Source organism: Maniola hyperantus, chromosome 1, assembly GCF_902806685.2.
Source record: "Maniola hyperantus chromosome 1, iAphHyp1.2, whole genome shotgun sequence".
Lineage (NCBI taxonomy): Eukaryota > Metazoa > Arthropoda > Insecta > Lepidoptera > Nymphalidae > Maniola > Maniola hyperantus.
Genome location: NC_048536.1, coordinates 14,172,624 through 14,191,768, shown reverse-complemented (window position 1 = coordinate 14,191,768; position 19,145 = coordinate 14,172,624). Strand labels below are relative to the sequence as shown.

At 39.4% G+C, this 19,145-nt stretch overlaps 2 protein-coding genes across 14 annotated transcripts in view; both read left to right on the top strand.

Annotated features, from left to right (window-relative positions):
* Positions 1-5,928, top strand: part of Rgl (Ral guanine nucleotide dissociation stimulator-like) — a 41,053-nt gene extending 35,125 nt beyond the window's left edge. For all 8 annotated transcript variants that reach the window (XM_034969948.2, XM_034969956.2, XM_034969914.2 and 5 more), the window contains 3 exons: positions 399-534; positions 1,075-2,509; positions 3,101-5,928. In XM_034969948.2, coding sequence (XP_034825839.1) covers positions 399-534; positions 1,075-2,509; positions 3,101-3,237 — 1,708 coding nt within the window. In that variant the 3' untranslated portion in view covers positions 3,238-5,928. The remainder of the gene's footprint in view (positions 1-398; positions 535-1,074; positions 2,510-3,100) is intronic.
* A 2,602-nt stretch (positions 5,929-8,530) lies between these two features.
* The window catches only part of LOC117983340 (whirlin-like), a 131,611-nt gene continuing 120,996 nt past the window's right edge, over positions 8,531-19,145 (top strand). For all 6 annotated transcript variants that reach the window (XM_069499011.1, XM_069499025.1, XM_069499021.1 and 3 more), the window contains exon 1: positions 8,531-8,712. The gene's annotated coding sequence lies outside the window, so the exon portion shown is untranslated. The remainder of the gene's footprint in view (positions 8,713-19,145) is intronic.

Sequence of the window (19,145 nt, the reverse complement as noted above, 5' to 3'; positions counted from 1 at the left end):
AGATTTTGATTCGAAGTTTGTTCGGGCAATTAATGGATACTTACAATTTTTTTTGGAAGATCAATGAAAAAACAAGATAGCGACGTAATAAAAACGTGTTAGGTAATAAAAAGGGCTTTTATCGCACAAAATTGTTGTCAAGTTCACAGTTTTAGTCAAGTGGCACACCACTTAAATGAAACGGCTCGTGGAGCAAGGTGCGAAGTACGGAGGGTGACGTTGAATTCTTTGATTTTTACATCAACTGTCACCCTCCCGCAACCCGCATCCTACTTTACAAGCTATCTCATAGAAACGTTATAGGTAGGTACTTACCCATAGTAGGTTAGTTAAAAATGGTTTAGGTTATGTTAGTTTTTCGGAAAATTAAAGAGCATTTTTGGTTGTGGTTGTTGTAGGACTCTGGTGGCATGTCTCCACGTTTGGCTGGACACCTACCCGGAGGACTTTCGGCAGCCCCCGCACCACCCCGCACTGCAGCAGCTCCTCGCCTTCACGCAGCTCCACCTGCCTGGCTCAGAGCTACACTCGAAGGTTGCTTCACTTTCTACTACGAGTTATGTCCCAGATACTCGTCAGTATAGCTCGAGTTATACTGGCGCGTATCTGGGATGAGCTTTACGCATGTTCTTCTTTCTGGTTTTAGCAACTGCCTATATTAGGATTTGATAATCGAATTTAATTTAAAACTTGACGTAAAAATACATATGTAAGGTACCTATTCATTATCCAGATTATTATCTTGATCCCATTGATAAAATCGCTCTTTATAGTTTGTAGACGAGACGCATTGTCTTTTTGATAACAACTCAAGCTCTACATTTACTTTTGCGGCGTTTTTTGACCGAATACCAATACCAACCACAATTTTTGACTAATTTCAATGATTTGTAAAGCAGAATTTAATTTGTTATCAAATAAAAAACACCCAGTATACTTATATGCATCGGATCTAAGAAATACAAATTAAGAATTCAGCGAAAAATCAAGGAAATAAATTCCGACACTCTAATTAGATTTAGTACCTATTTTAACCATAATTTTGAGTTAACTAAAATCCGTTAATCATTGCAGGTGTTGCAGAAGTTAGCAATATTCAGTGCGGAACGAAACGGCAGCGCTGGCGGCGGCGGCGGCGTGTGCCTCGCGCCCGGCATGCGCGTGGCGGCGCACCACACCAGCGCCTATCGCTTGCCGCACGTGCCGCACCGCCACTTCGCCGAGCAACTCACGCGGATGGACATGGAGCTGTTCAAGAAGCTCGTCCCTCACCAGTGCCTCGGCGCCGTGTGGTCGCGCCGCGACAAGGACCGCTCGCACGACGCCGCCACCGTCCTCGCCACCGTCAACCAGTTCAACGCGGTGTCCTTCCGCGTCATCTCCACCGTGCTCGTCGAACCAAACCTCCGCCCGGTCGACCGCGCCGACATCCTCGCGGCGTGGCTCGACATCGCCCGCGAACTGAGAGTTTTGAAAAACTTCTCATCACTGAAAGCCATAATTTCCGGATTACAAAGTAATACCGTTTATAGATTAAGGAAAACGTGGGCACTGTTGTCCAAAGAAAAGAGCGAACTATTTGAAGAATTAGCTAGAATATTTAGCGAGGATAACAACCGTTGGGCGCAACGGGAGCTTTTGATGAGAGAAGGTACAGCAAAATTTGCAGATACCGTTGGCGAAAATGACCGACACTTGCAAAAGTTACTTCACGAGCGCGGATCCCCGGGCGTCAGCCACGGGACGATTCCTTACCTAGGTACGTTTTTAACGGATCTCACGATGATCGACACTGCCATTCCCGATACTGTTGCCGATGGACTGATTAACTTCGATAAGAGAAGAAAGGAGTTCGAAGTTCTAGCTCAAATAAAGTTGTTACAAGGTGCTGCGAACGCTTATCACTTGCCTACCGACCCGATGTTCGACAGGTGGTTCGATTCTGTGATAGTGCTCGACGACAGAGAGGCGTACCAATTATCCTGTCAAATCGAACCACCGACCAATCCACCGAAAGAACGGCGCGCGAAGAAAATTAACGAGAACAACAACCACTGTCATAGGAAAAATGATTCCATTGCCAGCACGAGTTCTAGTAATAGTTCACAGTTTTACTGCGAGACTGACGGCGCAGGAAACGCCTGGAAGAGAGATAGCTTAGAGAGACGGATCTCACCTACTAGATTATCACACGGTTCCTCTTCGTCATCTTTGCCATCATTAGATATATCGCTTTCAAGTGCGAACAGTGGTCAAAAGCAGGCGAACGGCAAAGTGGTTGGTACGAGTCCTGCTCATCCAAATAATACTCGGACGGGTCCAGATTTCTATATAATAAGAGTGACATATGAAACAGACTGTGTGGAAACGGAAGGTGTAGTGCTGTACAAGTCCATAATGCTCAGTAACAACGAGCGAACGCCGCAGGTGATTCGCAACGCGATGCTCAAACTGAATCTCGACGGCGATCCTGACTCTTACACCTTGGCACAAGTTTTGCCTGATAAGGGTACGTACTCTCTTTACCATGGATTTGTTCTATAGATTTTATGTGAGGTGTTTTATAATGCACATACCGTTATGCAAATTTACAAACAACACTAAACTGAATTAGACTTATGCTATCATTTTCTATAGGATTTTGTAAACATGGAAAGGATGGCACAAATTTTTTGAAGGTCAGTCAGAAGGTAATTTTTTTGAATACATCAGTAATATTAGGTACTAGCTGATGCTTGCATATCTGTCGTACGTCGACGCAGACATCCGCTAAGAAAGGATTTTTGACAGTTCAACCCTAAGGGCGGTTACGCAGTCATCCGATCCGAGTCCGTGAAAATTCGTTCCGAAGTTGTCGTAGAACTATTTGTGTGGTAGCTTATGAGTTATGACATATGACGTACATATATTTTGTATTCGTATTTTCACGGATTCGGATCGGATGAGGGTGTGATTGCTCTAAGGGGGTAAAATAGGGGTTTGAAATTTGTGTAGTCTACGCGGTCGAAGTCGCGGGCATAAGCTAGTTTTACTAAAATGCTAAGATTGGAAAAAAAAACAAGCTCAGCTTTGAGTTTCAAATTAAATGTTTACTTTACAGAAATGCTATTGCCAGCGAACGCGAACGTTTACTACGCAGTGAACACGGCGTACAACCTCAACTTCATACTGAGACCTCGGAAGAACCAGCTGGACGAGCCCCTTGTGAACGGCAAAGCCAGGAATAGACGAACTTGATTATACCTCAACGTGCAATCTTTATTCTGCTGTTCGTTTCATGTGTAAATAACACTTTCCATTGAAGAACAGGACATGCTTTAGCCTGCATCATACATAGAGCGCGACGGAGACTGTGCGGCAGTATCTACGTCACACCGGACGCGCGCGAACTCTATTACGGCAATTACGTACTACACTTCCGTCATCCGAGTTCTATCCGTCATCCGTGAGAATACCAGCAAATATCTACGACATAATATGTCATAAGCTCTCATACAAAACAAAAAGGAACGTATTTTTGCGGACTCAGATCGGATGCACTGCGTAACCGATCTTAGCATATATACAGTAGGGTTAGTATGAGATTTTACACCTTACCAACGTTGATAGAATTTGAGCGTTGATACTTGAGGATAACGTCCGAGTAAAATATTGATTTAAGGCCAAAAATTTAGTTAGTACCACCGATTTTAATATCGCAACGTTTCTGCTTTGATTTCCTTAAAACAAGAAGCTTAAGTTCCAATTTACTTTGACGTTATTTTGATTCGACTCTTGAAGTCTATCAACGTTTCATGATGAGATGTAAAATGTCATACTAAGTTGGAGTCGCGTTGGACTCGTTCCGTCGCGCACTGTGTGTGTACAGGCTGTAAAACAAAGGTCATTCAATTACTAGTGTAGAATTATTCATTAACTTCCATTAGGATTATGCCTAGTATTAAAATACTCGTGCCTCATACTAACTTAAAATTGGTTGAATGGTGATTGAAAGTTGCGCTTAGAGCGCGTGTTTGTAAATATGAGAGCAGGCACCTGCTTAGGCTGAGATCTATAGAGCGCACTTTGACTTTGCTCAGACTTAAGATTGAGTTAAAACGAGACAGATTTATGTGAGAGATATAGTTCTGTCTCGTTTTAACTCTGTCTTAAGTCTAAGCTAAGTCAGAGTGCGCTCTATAGATCTCACCAATAGATATTTTGTAGAATGATTCAAACCGGAATGTTTAGGTGGTCTTTATTTGCATAGTAAGTAAGGCCGGGTTCACTTGGTCAGGTGACTCAAGAAATACCTGCGACTGCGCTCCCTTTTGATGGCTCCCGCATTAATTTTATCCCATAAAGGAAAGGGGTATGAGTTTACACGAGACAGGCGTTTGTTAAATTTTAGACTGCAGTGGTATGCGAGTTGAATAGGGTATTTGACAGGTTTTAAAAACTGTTCTACGTTATCACTGATGCCTTAGACTCTATAGAAAATGTATATTTTACGTTCTATCACATAAAGTGCAAGAAAAACGGAAACAAAAATTTTTTTACAAAAAAAATAAAAACCGACTTCGTTACACAAACACTAAAAATTGAAAAATAATTTAATTTATTACCGAATATATTATGTATACAAGAGTTAATATAGTTCCATAATAATACTTTTTGGTGCCGGTGCCAATTAGCTTTAGCTGCGCGAATCGTCTGACTTCATATTTTTATGGGACTCCACAATGGCACCTCATTGGCACCGACCCCTAAAAAATGGTTGTTACACTTAAAAATAACAAAGGACGTGGATTTTACGTATTTTAGAAGACTCTCTATTTTTTAATCACTGAGAAATAATTTATTTTTGATGTAGTCAAATACCCAATTCATACTCAATACAAATACCATCAATAGATCCTATATTTTGTATGCTGTCAAATACCCTTTTACACTTTATTGCGTGATAAGAAGTAAAAGTTTTTGTGAAGTGAGCCTTCTGTATCTGCAAGGTACCTATTATTAATATTCTGTAGTAGTGGGCCGTCCATGATTGATCATGATGGTGATTCCGCAAAAAGAAAATATGCTGGGGTCTTGTAATTTAATAAATTGAGAAAATCTCTAATCAGGTTTGGTGCAGTGCATTACAATATGTAACCTGATTTAGGGTGTATATCTATTGTTAATACTTTTTTCAATTTTTTTTACTTACTATTATGTATGTGTGTAAATAACATGCTCTCAATGCCACCTGTAACATAAGTGTTATATATTTTGAATTACCTTTTTATGTGTCGTTTATCCATATTTGTATATATTGATTAAGATATCATTTCTTTAAATAAGAATCTCTTAAAGTAGGGTTTTTGTAATAATAATACTAAGCCAAAGGCGATATATTTGTATGTAATGGCAAGGTGCTGTTTACCTTTTGTATGATAAATTTAGAAGCTTTAAAATTTAATACGTTTATAAACCGAATTTCCACTTACTTAATATTATGTCCGATGTTTTTATACCTGCTAACTTATTCATATAAAAGCATTGGCGAAATAAGAATAAAAAAAGTAGTTAATATAATAGTATGTAGAATGAATATTATGTGAATTAAAAGACTTACTAGCTAATTCATTTTTACACAATTCGTGTAACTAACATAAACTCAATTTGAACTGCATTTGTAATATGTAACGTGCCTATATGATATTGTATTTTATTTATATTCTTGTTTTTGGGGCATTTGATTGACTCTTTAAATACTCTGCTATTTAAAACGTGTTCATGTTACCCACAGTTGTAAAAAGCTTCCTCGAAATGATATACATACCCATGTTTGTAAATATAGTAGGTTTATACTTTATAGCGATGAACCATTAATGGTAGCTCTCACCAGTGGCCCCGTGTAACGTGTTATATATTTTTGTGTAATAAAACTATTAATAATTTCAATTCTTTTTTTCTGTCCATAACCCTGAGTGTCACTTGATTTGTACACAGATGACATCTATGTATAGTACGCGACAGGTCAAGATGGTAATCGGTGTAGGGACGCCCCGCACATCCCCCGCACTAACCCGGTGCGGGACAGCGGGGCGTCCCCCAGCCTCATACACCGATTGCCATTTCGAACTGTCGCGTACTTGAAAAGTCCTACTTATAACAGCGAAGACGAGTATATAACATTGACATCATAACATATTATTACATTGACAGGTGGACAGAGCTGATATCATACAGCAAGTCCAGTATCTATCAAATTGCTTATAGATAGAAAGCATGAGTGGTTTATATACAGACACCAGGCAAGGCAGTTGTATAGGTTTAGACCATTTAGACCAATGACAGCGAGGCAAACTAATAGTCCTGAGTAGTAGGCTAAATATTGCCTCCGAATGCCATGCATTTTCTAATATTTATGTTTATGATCTTATCAAATTCTAGTTTATAGAGTACAAAGCTTGTTTTTTTGCTTTTCAGTTACCAGTCACTTAAGTTTGTATTACGCAGTCGGGTTTTTTAGTTTTTTAAACTACGTAATTTATTTCCTGGTTTTTAGTGCAAAACTTGATTTCATGAATTAAATATAGCGCGTTTGAGAACACTATTAGCGCCATCTGTTGAACCCTGCTCGTAACTTTAATATGGTCCACTTATTATCTTCTATAATATAATAATACAAAAATGAATCACTAAATGTGTTGGTCATCGCAAATCTCGAGAACAGCTGAACCGATTTCGCTAATTTTTTTTTATTTATATATAATATTTATAATATTCCTTGAAGTACGAGGATGGTTCTTACGGAGAGAAGTTTTTTAAAAAATTAAATCGACTGTTAGGCGGAACCATAGAACGAAGTTCGCCAGGGCAGCTAGTTTATTATAGGTATGCGTTGCAAGGTTAAATTAGTGTTACAATTGAAGAGAAGGGGGGAGTTTTTTTTTTCAGCCCGCACAATAAATCCGCCAATTTGATTTTTTAAGATTTTTATGTGTACCCAGTTGACACTCGCGCTGTCAAGGCGAATTTAATTACGTACCATTTATCAAAATAGGTTGAGCCGTTCAGTAGTTACAAGCAGACATAGGAACGGACTTACATATACATACAGGTTAAACACATAACCTTCCTTTGGGCTTCGCCGCAGTAGGGAAAAAAAACATGAGAGAGTGTAGGTACAAACTTTTTTACAAATATATTTTGAATTTAGAAATCATAATGTAGGTAAAGAAATAAGCAAACTACCCTATTCCCTCATCTACTGAAATTAAAAGTCATTTCGTATTCTCTGCCCCAGTTTTACGGAGCGTCAATGTCACGACGCAAAGCCAGGCTGTCTGTTGCAGAGAGAATCATCTGCATATACATAGACACTCCTCTTGACATTAAGCGTCGTGGGAAGGAATACTAATAGATAAGTATAGAGTAATGGAATGTATGTGATAGGGCAAAAAACTTTTTCATGAAATCTTTGAAAATTTCAAAATGAAATACGATATTCTGATTGATTTATTTCTGGTAAAAGGCTTCTGTCGTAGCTACTTACCATCCTACCGACAAAACCGTGCCGCCTAGCAGTTTAGCATTCCGGTACGATACCGTGTAGAAACCGATAACAAGGTGTATGTGTTTACAGAGGCATCTCTGGCCCTTGTGGCGCCCGTGTGCAACCAGTACCCTGGCGCCCTCTAGTCTAGTAGGAGCAGGGTCAAAATGGAATACTAACAGTTATATTTTCCAACGGAAATTCGGATGCAAATGGTGCAATTTTTAATGATGATTTTAAATGATGACGGCGTCGGCCATAACACGAGCGCAGGGTCTTTGAGAGCGCCGGCATCGACGCATTTTTGGAGGTGTCGCATTAGAGGGCTCTCGGCGCCCCCTTAGACCCGGCGCCCGTGTGCGCCGCACACCCTGCACACCCTGGTAAAGACGCCCCTGTGTGTTTAGTGATAAATAGTTTCCAACTTAGCCCACTTTTATCTTATACTTATAGGTACCACCACTTACTACCAGGTAAGATCGCAGTATTTGTGTCCTCAACTGGTAATGAAAAAAAAATGGTGTAAATGTTGGCCTAGGCCACTTGCCAGCCGCAATGTGTGATTGCTGACACACATGTTCTGATAACAATAGTATTATAGTAATTGCACAACTATCGCAACGTATAGGTAGGAGCTCTCTTAGTTAAGAGATGTCTAATCAAGTGATATCTACCTAATCAAGCTCGAATACATACCTAAACAAATGAGATGGGCATTGCCATAATTTGGTCAAAGAGATGTTACAGCCGATTCTATATGAAATACTACTTTACTTCAACTATGAGTCCATTAAAGTACCCCTTTAAATCTGGATAATGGTGATACCAGGCTTTTAAGCACGTGACGCACACCTGCGGGCCGCCGACCGGCATCGGTTGGCAGCGGCTGAAATTTTCATGGCCGGTGTATCGAGCGCGGGCGGGTGTGCGGGCACTGGGCAGGCCACAGCGCGCAGCCGCGCCGAGCCTTCCGCTCGCCTCGCCGCCACTCGCTCAGAGGCCTGCCCTCACAACAACAAACGCGCGCGATCCACCGCCCCGCTCCGACCTCTCACCTCAGTGCCGGTTGCGTGTGCAGTGCCACCACGTGAGCCGGTCCTCGGGGCCGATATGTGAATCAGTCTTTGTGTCTGCTCCCGCTGGAGACATGGCGCGTCATCGCGTAGCGCGCAAAATGAAATAGTAAGGTGAGTTCACCCTCGAATCCAAAGCTTTTTACTTTTATTTTCAAACACAAAACCCATTCGTTTAAAAAAAACGTACCAGAAACCTACTTTCTAAGCGAATAAAAGAGGCTTTACATAGCAGGTAGTTTGAAGGTTAACTTTTACAAATAGTCCTTGTTCATTCATAGGTATTATGTATGGTTACGTTGTATCTTGCTGGGAGCGGCCGATGTCTACGACGAAGCTCTACGAGTGCTGCAATCTGATTATGGCACACCCACTGAAATACAAGACACGTTCGAACTAATCTTTTGATGGCATAATAATTAAGAAAGTGATTAGTGGAAGGAATGCAAATGGAACTTCTTTGACGTAGTCACGCATAACGATGTTGACGTAGTAGATACACATAGCTTTCGTAGCGATTGCGTAGCAAGTAAAAATAGTAAAGGAATTCATTATTTTCATTTCTCTTTTTTCTGCACTTTTTCTTTTAGGTGTATTTTTATTTAGGTGATTATATAACGGTGATATGATTCAATTTCATAAACATGTTTTCTGCCTTGCATTTAATCATTTTTACTTAGCTACTGTGACTATATTCGATTTCTACGATCTAAGCGATGTATTCAGATCTAGGCCCAACCACTGGATATTTGCCCTACATTTCTCGAAATAGTGACACTAACTACTTATTCGATATATTGGCTTCTATTTTTATCAGTTTTGGTTAATAGAATGGTAAATAGTGAACTTAAACAAGACTATTTTCCTGAACTACTTTTTTTAGCTTGTGAGGACGTGTGCGATTTAATCATACTTGCGCTGTTACGGCTGATACGTGGAAATTCTTAATTTTTTATACAAATTTTAATTTAAGACATGAAATGACGTAGTAAGGCTATATATATATAAACTTTTGTTATCAAGGTCTGTTTCTGCTAGTAATAAAGACTGATGTTACGGAATTACTTGGAAGGTTTTGCCTGTTTTTTAATGAATACTAAATAGAACCGTTTAAGTAATTCTGTGTTTATAACAGTGAAATATGGGGTTGGGGGAAATCGCGTGACATTAGAGCTTGCTGCACGCAACGGCCATAATAAACCCATAATTTAGTTCACCATATAACCCGATCGACATTGTTACCCGTGGACATGTATGAAACCTTTATCAAGCAAGTCAAACAGGCAAGGGGTTAACTTCAGCGGTTTATAATTGTACGGGTAAACTGCGCCAGTAAAACGGACTGCGTGAGTATACTGTGGAAACCTTCACTGATTGTTCAAAACACTCCATAGTCTAATTTCATTATTCAACTAGCTGATGCCCGCAGCTTCACCCGCGTGGATTTAGGTTTTTAAAAACCCGTGGGAACTTTTGATTTTCCAGGACGAAAAGTAACCTATGCGTAGTAGCCCGTCCCCAGGACGCAAGGTATCTCTTACCTAAAAGTCCCGTGGGATCACCACAGTTTAGGATTGCAATTCCTTACAGCATCAGGGTTGAGGAGTTGGGTTCTCGATTTCAACGATAGTCGTTACTATATAGGTACCTCCAATATAAATTTATAACCGACAGTTTCTAAATCCTATCAACTTAGGTGATCAGTACTCTATCAATTAAAAAAAACTACGCAAATCGGTTCAGTAATCTCGGAGATTTCGGTATACATAGGTAGAAAAACACAACTGCTCCTTTTTTGAAAGTCGGTTAAAAAAGTAGCCTATTTTACTCCCTGATTACTGATACTCCCTCTACTTGCCTGTGAAAGTCCCGTCAAAATAAGTTCAGCCGTTCCCAAGATTAGCCCGTTCAAACAGACAGACAGACAGACATTTTAAAAACGTGTGATTCAGTTATGGTATAGTTCAAATAACCATATGAGCTTAATATGAGGTAGTTATTTCGAAATTACAGACAGACACTTCAATTTTATTTATTAGTAGTATAGATAACTTATCACACAATGATGGTAAGTGACAATGTAGTCTAATATGAAAGTCTAAGTAGGACTTCCAACACTGCGCTTTCTGGTGCGACGGCCGACGCCGCTATTCGCACCTTGGGAGTTGGGACCCCAACACCTATCGGTTTTTCGAACTTTGTGCCCTGCCCATTGCCACTTAAGCTTTGCAAGCCTCGGTTAGGTTACTCTAGTTCATCTACGGGTCTCCTGTTTTCTGATTTGATCACGTAGAGAAACTCCAAGGTCTCTCCATCTCCCGTTGAATGACTCTGAGCTTCCTCACGAGGCCCATCATCTATACCTTTGTCATCAATCATCACCTACCTACCTACCTGTCAGTACCTAATTAATCACATATTATTTTACATATAAAAAGTTTGAGAAACAGATTGAGAGATTTAATTAAAGAAAAACAAATTATGAAACTGAAGAGTTAATCCCAAATCCTAAATTGATTCAGTTACTCAGTAGGTAGTGGGTAGCCTTTACTTTTGTTTTACGACTACATTTTGCGAATAGAAATTAGGCTACTAAACTGGGGAGATGTCGTAAACAAAGCCATAAAGGGCGAACTGAAATCTTTTTACGGCGAAACTTATATTTGTTAACTTGAATATATTATAATACCATTTCGTTGTAGAGTCAGCTCTGTCCAAGGAGGAATTGAAGAGGAGATTAACAAACTTACAGTTCTCTTCAGATCTTGTCCTAAATCAACTTCGTCTTTTGCCCTAGTATTTTTTTAGTTGCGTATGTGCAACTATTTTGTATCGATAAAGTACTATATGTACTTCGAATTGAATTTTATATCTACTAGGTACTTAGTAAAATTTTGAAAATCTAAATGGGTACCTAGTATAAGCTTAACAATAAAATAAACGTGTTAAATATAATCATAATAACCATTATAATGTTCTTTTAATAAATGTTATCCACTTACCGTGTTTATTTTCATAGTATGTATTGTAAGGGTTCACCTATGAACTACTTATTACTACAAGGTTAAGAAATGTGTATTGATATTTTGCTGTATTAGAAATATTTTTTTCTAAATATGTTTTATAGAGATTTTTTAAACATGAATAGGAAGAGACGATGTTATCCAAAATGGATCACGGTAACATGTAAAAGCTCTGATATATTATCATCACTTCTCACGCTACTAAAATTAAGGGTCAACGCCCACTGGCGGCACTTCACGGCAGGGGATCCTTCGGCATCACTACATACAAGCGCATACTGACGGCAATATGCGCTTTCCGGTGTGAGGTCTCCATTTCAGCACCTTGGGACCCCAACCAGGGTACACATAGTGCCCTGCCCCTTACCACTTCAGCTTCGCAACCCGTTGGGCTATATCGGTTACGGCTCTCTCCATCGCCCGCTGTGTGACTCTGACCGTTCTTATGAGGCCTATAGTTATGAACATGTCCATGACCAACATGTAAAAGGGTTTTGTAATATTTCAGTTTTATCTGAATGGATTTCTTTTGCCTTTCACAAGTCAGTAAAACTTTTAAAAACATAGTTCATAACTGATGACTGGTTTCGTTTCCCCTTTGTAATAAACTGTGACGGAAAAGAGTTGCGTATGAAGTTATCGTAACACGCAAACTTTGAGTTACGTTACGTCTTACTTTAAAGTTTTTTATGTACCTACTTAAATGAATTATAGTGCAAAGTTACATTATACCATTTGTGATGTTACGGAAAATTAACGTTAACAAAAGTGCAAATTATTTTATTTTAATAAGTAGTGATAAAAGGTCGGTCATCGGTACTATTCATTCTCTAGATAGGTTAAGGATGGCCGTACTTACTTTTACAAAACTATGTTGAATGTTAAAATGCAAAAAAAATACAAATGGTAAAACTAAAGCAATGGTACTTAGTTTTAAAGAAACCTGAAAGTCCCATCCATCTGAAATTGAAAGATGCGTGTATAATATTGTCCCGAAAATGAAGTACCTGGGTAGGTATTTCACTTCGGATCTTAATCACCTACAAGAAATGAAATGCCGTATTAGCCAAGCTAAAATTATGTTTCAAAAGATGACCAAGACCCTGTGCAGCACCAAATCACAGCTCGAGCTGAGAAGTGCTATGTCTAGTCCACCCTCTTGTATGGCTGTGAAACTTGGGTTCTCAAAAACGAAGCAAATAACCGCCTAGCTTTCGAAATGTAGATCTACAGGAAAATGCTCAAGATATGATGGAACAGCTTTACACCGTGTTCGGTGTCTAAGGTACTGGAAATGGTCCATAAAAATGGAGAACTCATGTTCACTATAATACAAAGGAAGCTCGCTTTCTTTGAACATTTACAAAGAGTAGCCCAATTCTCATTTCCAAGATTAGTTTTGGAAGGAAGAATTGGAGTCAAAAGACCTCCAGGCCGCCGGCTGCCAAAGACGCAAATGGTTGGACGATGGGTGGACAGGGTTTAGTTACCCAAAGTTAAAAGGTTTTAAATAGAGAAGCTTTTTGCATGATGACCTCCAAACTTCATTTCGAAGAAGACACGCGGTGATGATGATGAAAAATGCTACTGTGAGTTGTGACTATTGGTGAAATCTATAGACCGCACTCAGACTTTGCTTAGACTTAAGACAGACTCGAAACGAGACAGATGTAGGTATATCTCTCACAAAAATCTGTCTCGTTTTAACTCAATCTTAAGTCTGAGCAAAGTCAAAGTGCGCTCTATAGATCTCAGCCTATGTAAAGTCCTACCAAAGTATCTGGTACTAGGCATGGGCTATTTTTATTCCGGAAAATCAAAGAGTTGCCACCTGATTTTTAAAAACCTAAATCTACGTGGACTAAGTAACGGGCATCATCTAATCAGCCATAAATTCGCCACTGATTAAATAGACTCTATATTAGGTAGCAAGTAAGATAACACGCCACGACATTTCGCTTTGGCTTCATTACACAGACGCGAAATTGCTTTACCTGTGCCTGCCCCCCAATTGTGTAAGAATAACCATTTCATGGCTATCGCAATCGTCAAGAAATTCTGCCCTTTGATTGGCTGTGAAAAAATGTAAACAGCGAATCAACCAATCAAAGGGCAGAATTTCTTGACGATTGCGATAGCCATGAAATGGTTATTCTTACACAATCGGGGGGCTGTTTCCATCCTTTATACAGTCAGTTACGACCTCTATGTGCATTTACTACTGATGCCGACTTTTATATCTACTGTGGTCTGTGTACCATCTGCTCGTAATTTTGTTCAGTACATACTTATTAGCTGCCTGGTAAGGGTGAAGTGAGGTTATAACCACATAGGTGTGCCGTCGCGTTAGTGCCAACGATCTCTGTTTGTGAATGGTCTATTATGCATGTGTAACGTGATAATATGTACCTAGGTACATCTATCTATACAAATATAATAAAGAGATAAAATTAGTTTATGTGTAATGAAACTACTCATCCGATTTCAAAATTTTGTAACTACCGTGACAAATAATGCAAAAAATTACTACCTCACTACCTATATTATAAATGTGAAAGTGTGTTTGATTGATTGTTTGTTTGTTGGTTTGTTCTTCAATCACGCCGCAACGAAGCAACGGATTGACGTGACTTTTTGCATAGGTATAGTTAAAAACCTGGAGAGTAAGATAGGCTATTTTTATCCCGGAAAATTAAGCAGTTTCCTTCCCACGGGATTTTAGAAAACCTAAATTCACGCAGATGAAATCGTAGGCATCAGCTAGTTTCAATATAAGTTGTAATTATTGTGACAATATTATATTCTTTGTAGTACACCGAACCAATTTTATTTCGAAGACGATAAGTTTAAGTGATACAAGGTACTGAAATGAATAAATAATGATCGTTAAGTAAAGAATAAATCACAGGAATAAATAGTACTAATTTACCTGTGATTTATTCCATGAAACTGAAAAAGACTGTTTGGTTCGTCCTCATTTTATATTCGTTACAATGAAATTGTTTTTCCAGAGCTTCAATCAAGATAGTTGTTTAATTAATCAAAGTAAGTTCTCGCTGTTTGATTTCCTTTTCGGAACATGAAATTGAGTTTTATCAGATTATTTCGTCGGTGCTCGCTCGAATAATCACTGCTATTTGATAAAGATAGTGAGTGTTCCCGTTGCGTTTTTATTTTAGCGCTGGAATAAAATTAAAACTTATCCTGGTATAAAATTTTTACATTTTCCGATTGATTTTATATCAATACAAAATGATGTATTATACACGCGACACGACAGGTCGAGATGGTAATCGGGGAGGGAACGCCCCGCACACCTGCACAGCCTCCGCGCTAACCCGCTGCGGGCGAGCGCGGGTGACGTGTGGGTGTGCGGGGTGTCCCCCCGCCATATACACCGATTGCCATCTCGAACTGTCGCGGACTTTATATAGCATATTAAAAATAAAAATAAGTTAACATAGTAGACTTAATATCTTTTTAGACTTTGACGGTATTAGGTATGCTTTATACATAAGTGGCCGATGCCGAAGCGTGTGGAAACGCAGCACAGATATATGATTTTAATCTTCTATATAGACTGAATGGGTTTATTTACAAAAATAAGGTAGACGTGGCATGCCATTAGGTACGCTGATTGACACCATGATATCATACTAAACATAAGTCTAAGAAGGTCTAAAGGTACACTTACACGGGCTATTGAATAACGCTACTACAGGCAATTTAGTCAATTATGACGTCACGACCACATGAAGCAATTTGCGGCAATACCAAACATTTTCAGCAATGTCACTATTGTATATTCTGTGGCAATGTTATGCGAAATACTTTGTCTAATACGACATAATATTTTGTCCCATCTCCACATTGACGCGCGCCATTTCTGTGACCCCCGTTCCCACTTGTCCCGTTTGTCGTTTGTCGCTTGATGTTCCAGCGTACATTTTGACACAAAATCGGTTTCCGACAAGTGTGAATAGCTTCATATACTTGTCGGAGAACAGGAGGATGGCTGACAATTATTATTCATCTTTAGCCGACATCAGGAGGTAGTAATTAATAAGTAGGTACTTTAATCCATGTTCTTTACAAATAGTTCTCAGTAACGTATCGCACATGGAAACCATCAACGTAACACAACCAGATCACCCTAACCTAACCCTACCTATGGTCGCCTCCAACCACCCCTCACAGCGACCCCTCACCTCACTCTAAACTAGCTAACCTAAGCTAAACATTACATCGTGTGATTAGGGCGCAATTGCTATTGCAACCTCTCAATCAAGTCACGACCTATTCCGTTATCTAATCATCTCAAGGTAATCAATCACAACTTCATGAACGCTCTTAAAAGGATCATTGCATCGACTCTCTTACGATCTAAACCAGATCTTATAATTGACTTCTCATTACTAATTCAGAATATCGCAATAGCTCTACCTTCTCCACTCTGTGCACATCTGCATACAGAACACCATAGCATCGTGCGCCACCACTACTATCCACCCAAATAAGCGATCACAACAGAAACCAGGTAGAATGTAAGCTATTCGATCTCATGGGCAACTCATTGTCTAATCCATTTCAACATTACACGAGAGTCATCAATGATCCTTTACCAACCGGGTTATACGATTCTAAAGCGGGTACCTACTATCAAAGTTAACTTCAAGTTACTATCGCACTAAACTATCACTTCAAACTAATCATTATCTCAACTGCCGGTATATTTCCAATTACACTCTAAATCACTAGCGTCTGCAGAAATAACCTTAACGGATGTCCTTATAATAATCTATCCACTGAGCCAAACGTTAACTCACGAATTACTCTAATATTCACCAATAATTAGTATTCCATATTCGTCAAACAACTACGCGAACATTATTAATAGTGCTTTGCAGACAAAGTCACCGGATGGCACTAGATGTTACGATTTAACACAATGTACATTAGCATCGAACAATTACTGTTCTAACTATATCACAATCACCGAATTAAATATCACGATTAAGAAACTACCTACCTATCTCAAAGAATAATAATTAGCTAAGCTATAATCTGATACCTACTTAATTAATTTAATGCGAGAGAAAATTGTGAACCACAACAAATGCGTGCGTGTCAAAGTCCAACTCTGACAACTAAAATAAAGATGGCTACCTTCCGTAGAGTAAAGCTCATACGTTTCTTTTCACGGTGTCTACAGACAGTAAGAACTCTTTCAATATCGACCCTCCAATACGGCCATTCTGACATGCGACCGTCCTCGGGCGCTAGTATGTATCAAGCACAAACATTTTATAAACGTCAGAACATCCGCTCGTTCATCCTGACAATCAGCACAAGCACACAAACCACATATTCTGTAGCATGCATATCACAACCATTACAAATAAAACAAGCATGACACAACCAAAGCATAGCCCAACTGTATTGTTGTTGTTGTAACTGTAACTGTACACACTGCACCATTTGCCATAATAGACTCACCGCTCATAATTATGTCTCATAAAACCCGAACTCCAGCAGTACCCCGCTACTGATCCTATCACCTGTTCCAAATACCCACCACACTATACACCAAGCTAACTCCCCTCAGCTGAAACGGCCACGCCGCCGTCCATCCATTATCGGAACAGCCACCTCGCCGTTTATCATCTAAATGGCCACCTCGCCTTTTAGATAACCCCCTTTTTTTTTCAAAACAGCCACCTCGCCGTTTATCATCTAAATGGCCACCTCGCCTTTTAGACAACCCCCTTTTTTTTTCAAAACAGCCACCTCGCCGTTTATCATCTAAATGGCCACCTCGCCGTTTAGACAACCCATTTTTATAAATCAAATATTCTTTAACGTCGCAATAGCACTTTTCCAAAAGCAATTCACTAAGCTCTTCCTTATACACATCCAAACTCATCCTTTTGAGGTCAATCGGCAGCTTATTGTTCATTTTTTTTTTTACAGCCATAGCGCAAACGCTTTTAATGCATGTACCACTGTGACATTCTGAAATGCATAGCTCGTGCGTGCATCCAACCGACCCACTCATCCTTACCTCATAATCTCGTTGGAAATATTTTTGACATCTCCTAATAAATACGCCCATATCCTCTATGCTCATACATCGCAGTGGAAGGACCCCCACGCATACACAAATTCGTCCAATTCAGCACACACACCTTGCACCCTCAAATTAGAGTTCTTGTCGCAAATTATTCCCAAAAACTTTAACTCATCAACCCTCTCCATCGTCGCATGATCATGAACTGCATCATTTTAGTTTTATTTAAGCGCACTTCCAAGTCATTATTACTAATTCAATTAATTATCCTCCAAAGCGCCGTTCAATTCCCATTCCTACGTTCCTTCAACATTATTCTATCATCTGCAAACAATACACAACGAACAATGGTCGCTATCGTAATGTCACCAATACAAGTTACAAAAAGAAAACAAATATTCCGGCGAATTTAAAAACCTCCTCCGTTTTTGAAGTCAGTTCAAACGGAAGGATTCTAATACACCACACATACCATACACTCTGAGGTACCCCCCGCTTATCACATTCCAGTAGAGATTCGTACACCCTTTGGTATTATTTTTCATTCTAGCAATCCCAGCGCACATTTTCAGTCCATTCAAATACGACTCTATCCATTCATAAGCTCTTCTTGCAACACCATATCCATCTAATTTATCCAATAATATTTTATGATTCACAAAGTCAAAAGCCTTAGTCACATCCAGAAAAATAATAGCAATAGGTACCCTGTCATTCAGGCTATCATTATCTATTCCACTTAAACAGAAACAATCCTCGACAGTGGAGCTGTCATTGCAAAAACCAAATCGTTCATCCACGAGCACACCATTGGCATTGAATTTTTTTGAGACGTTTCACCATTACCTTTCCAATCATTCCCGCTAATATTGGCACCAATGTTATAGGACGGTGCCACATCAATCGCCTTTTTTTTTTGAACACGGGCTACAGGAATGGTAACTATAGAAATTTTTAAGTTGCTAGGGAAAACCCCTTATTCAAACGACTGATTCACTCTGTCTGCAAATACACTGCATAGGCGAATAGCGCACTCCTCTACAGAGCCAGTCCTCATCTCATCTTAGCCCAGCTTCAGTGTCACTCCGTGACTCTATTATACCAAAAATCCCTTCAGTCAACCATACCGTTTTATTATTACAATTATCCATTATCACCTTGTTAGAGGGTAAACACAGCACATAGAAAAGTTATACAACATCATGAAAGGAATCAAATGCCTCGCCGACGCTTTCCGAATATTCGAAAATGTAAGGGACAAGATAAATTTCATGAATAAAATTATTTCGCATTATCCCCGTTGTAGTCCCTCCCATATTAAGACCATGCAGACCTATATCGCACTTTTTTTTTCAACCCTTACTGCCAAAGCCCAAGTAGCATCATGATCTGAGAGTGCTAGATAGTCAATCTCAGCAGCTGAAAACATCAGACCACTAGCTATTAAATTAGATGAC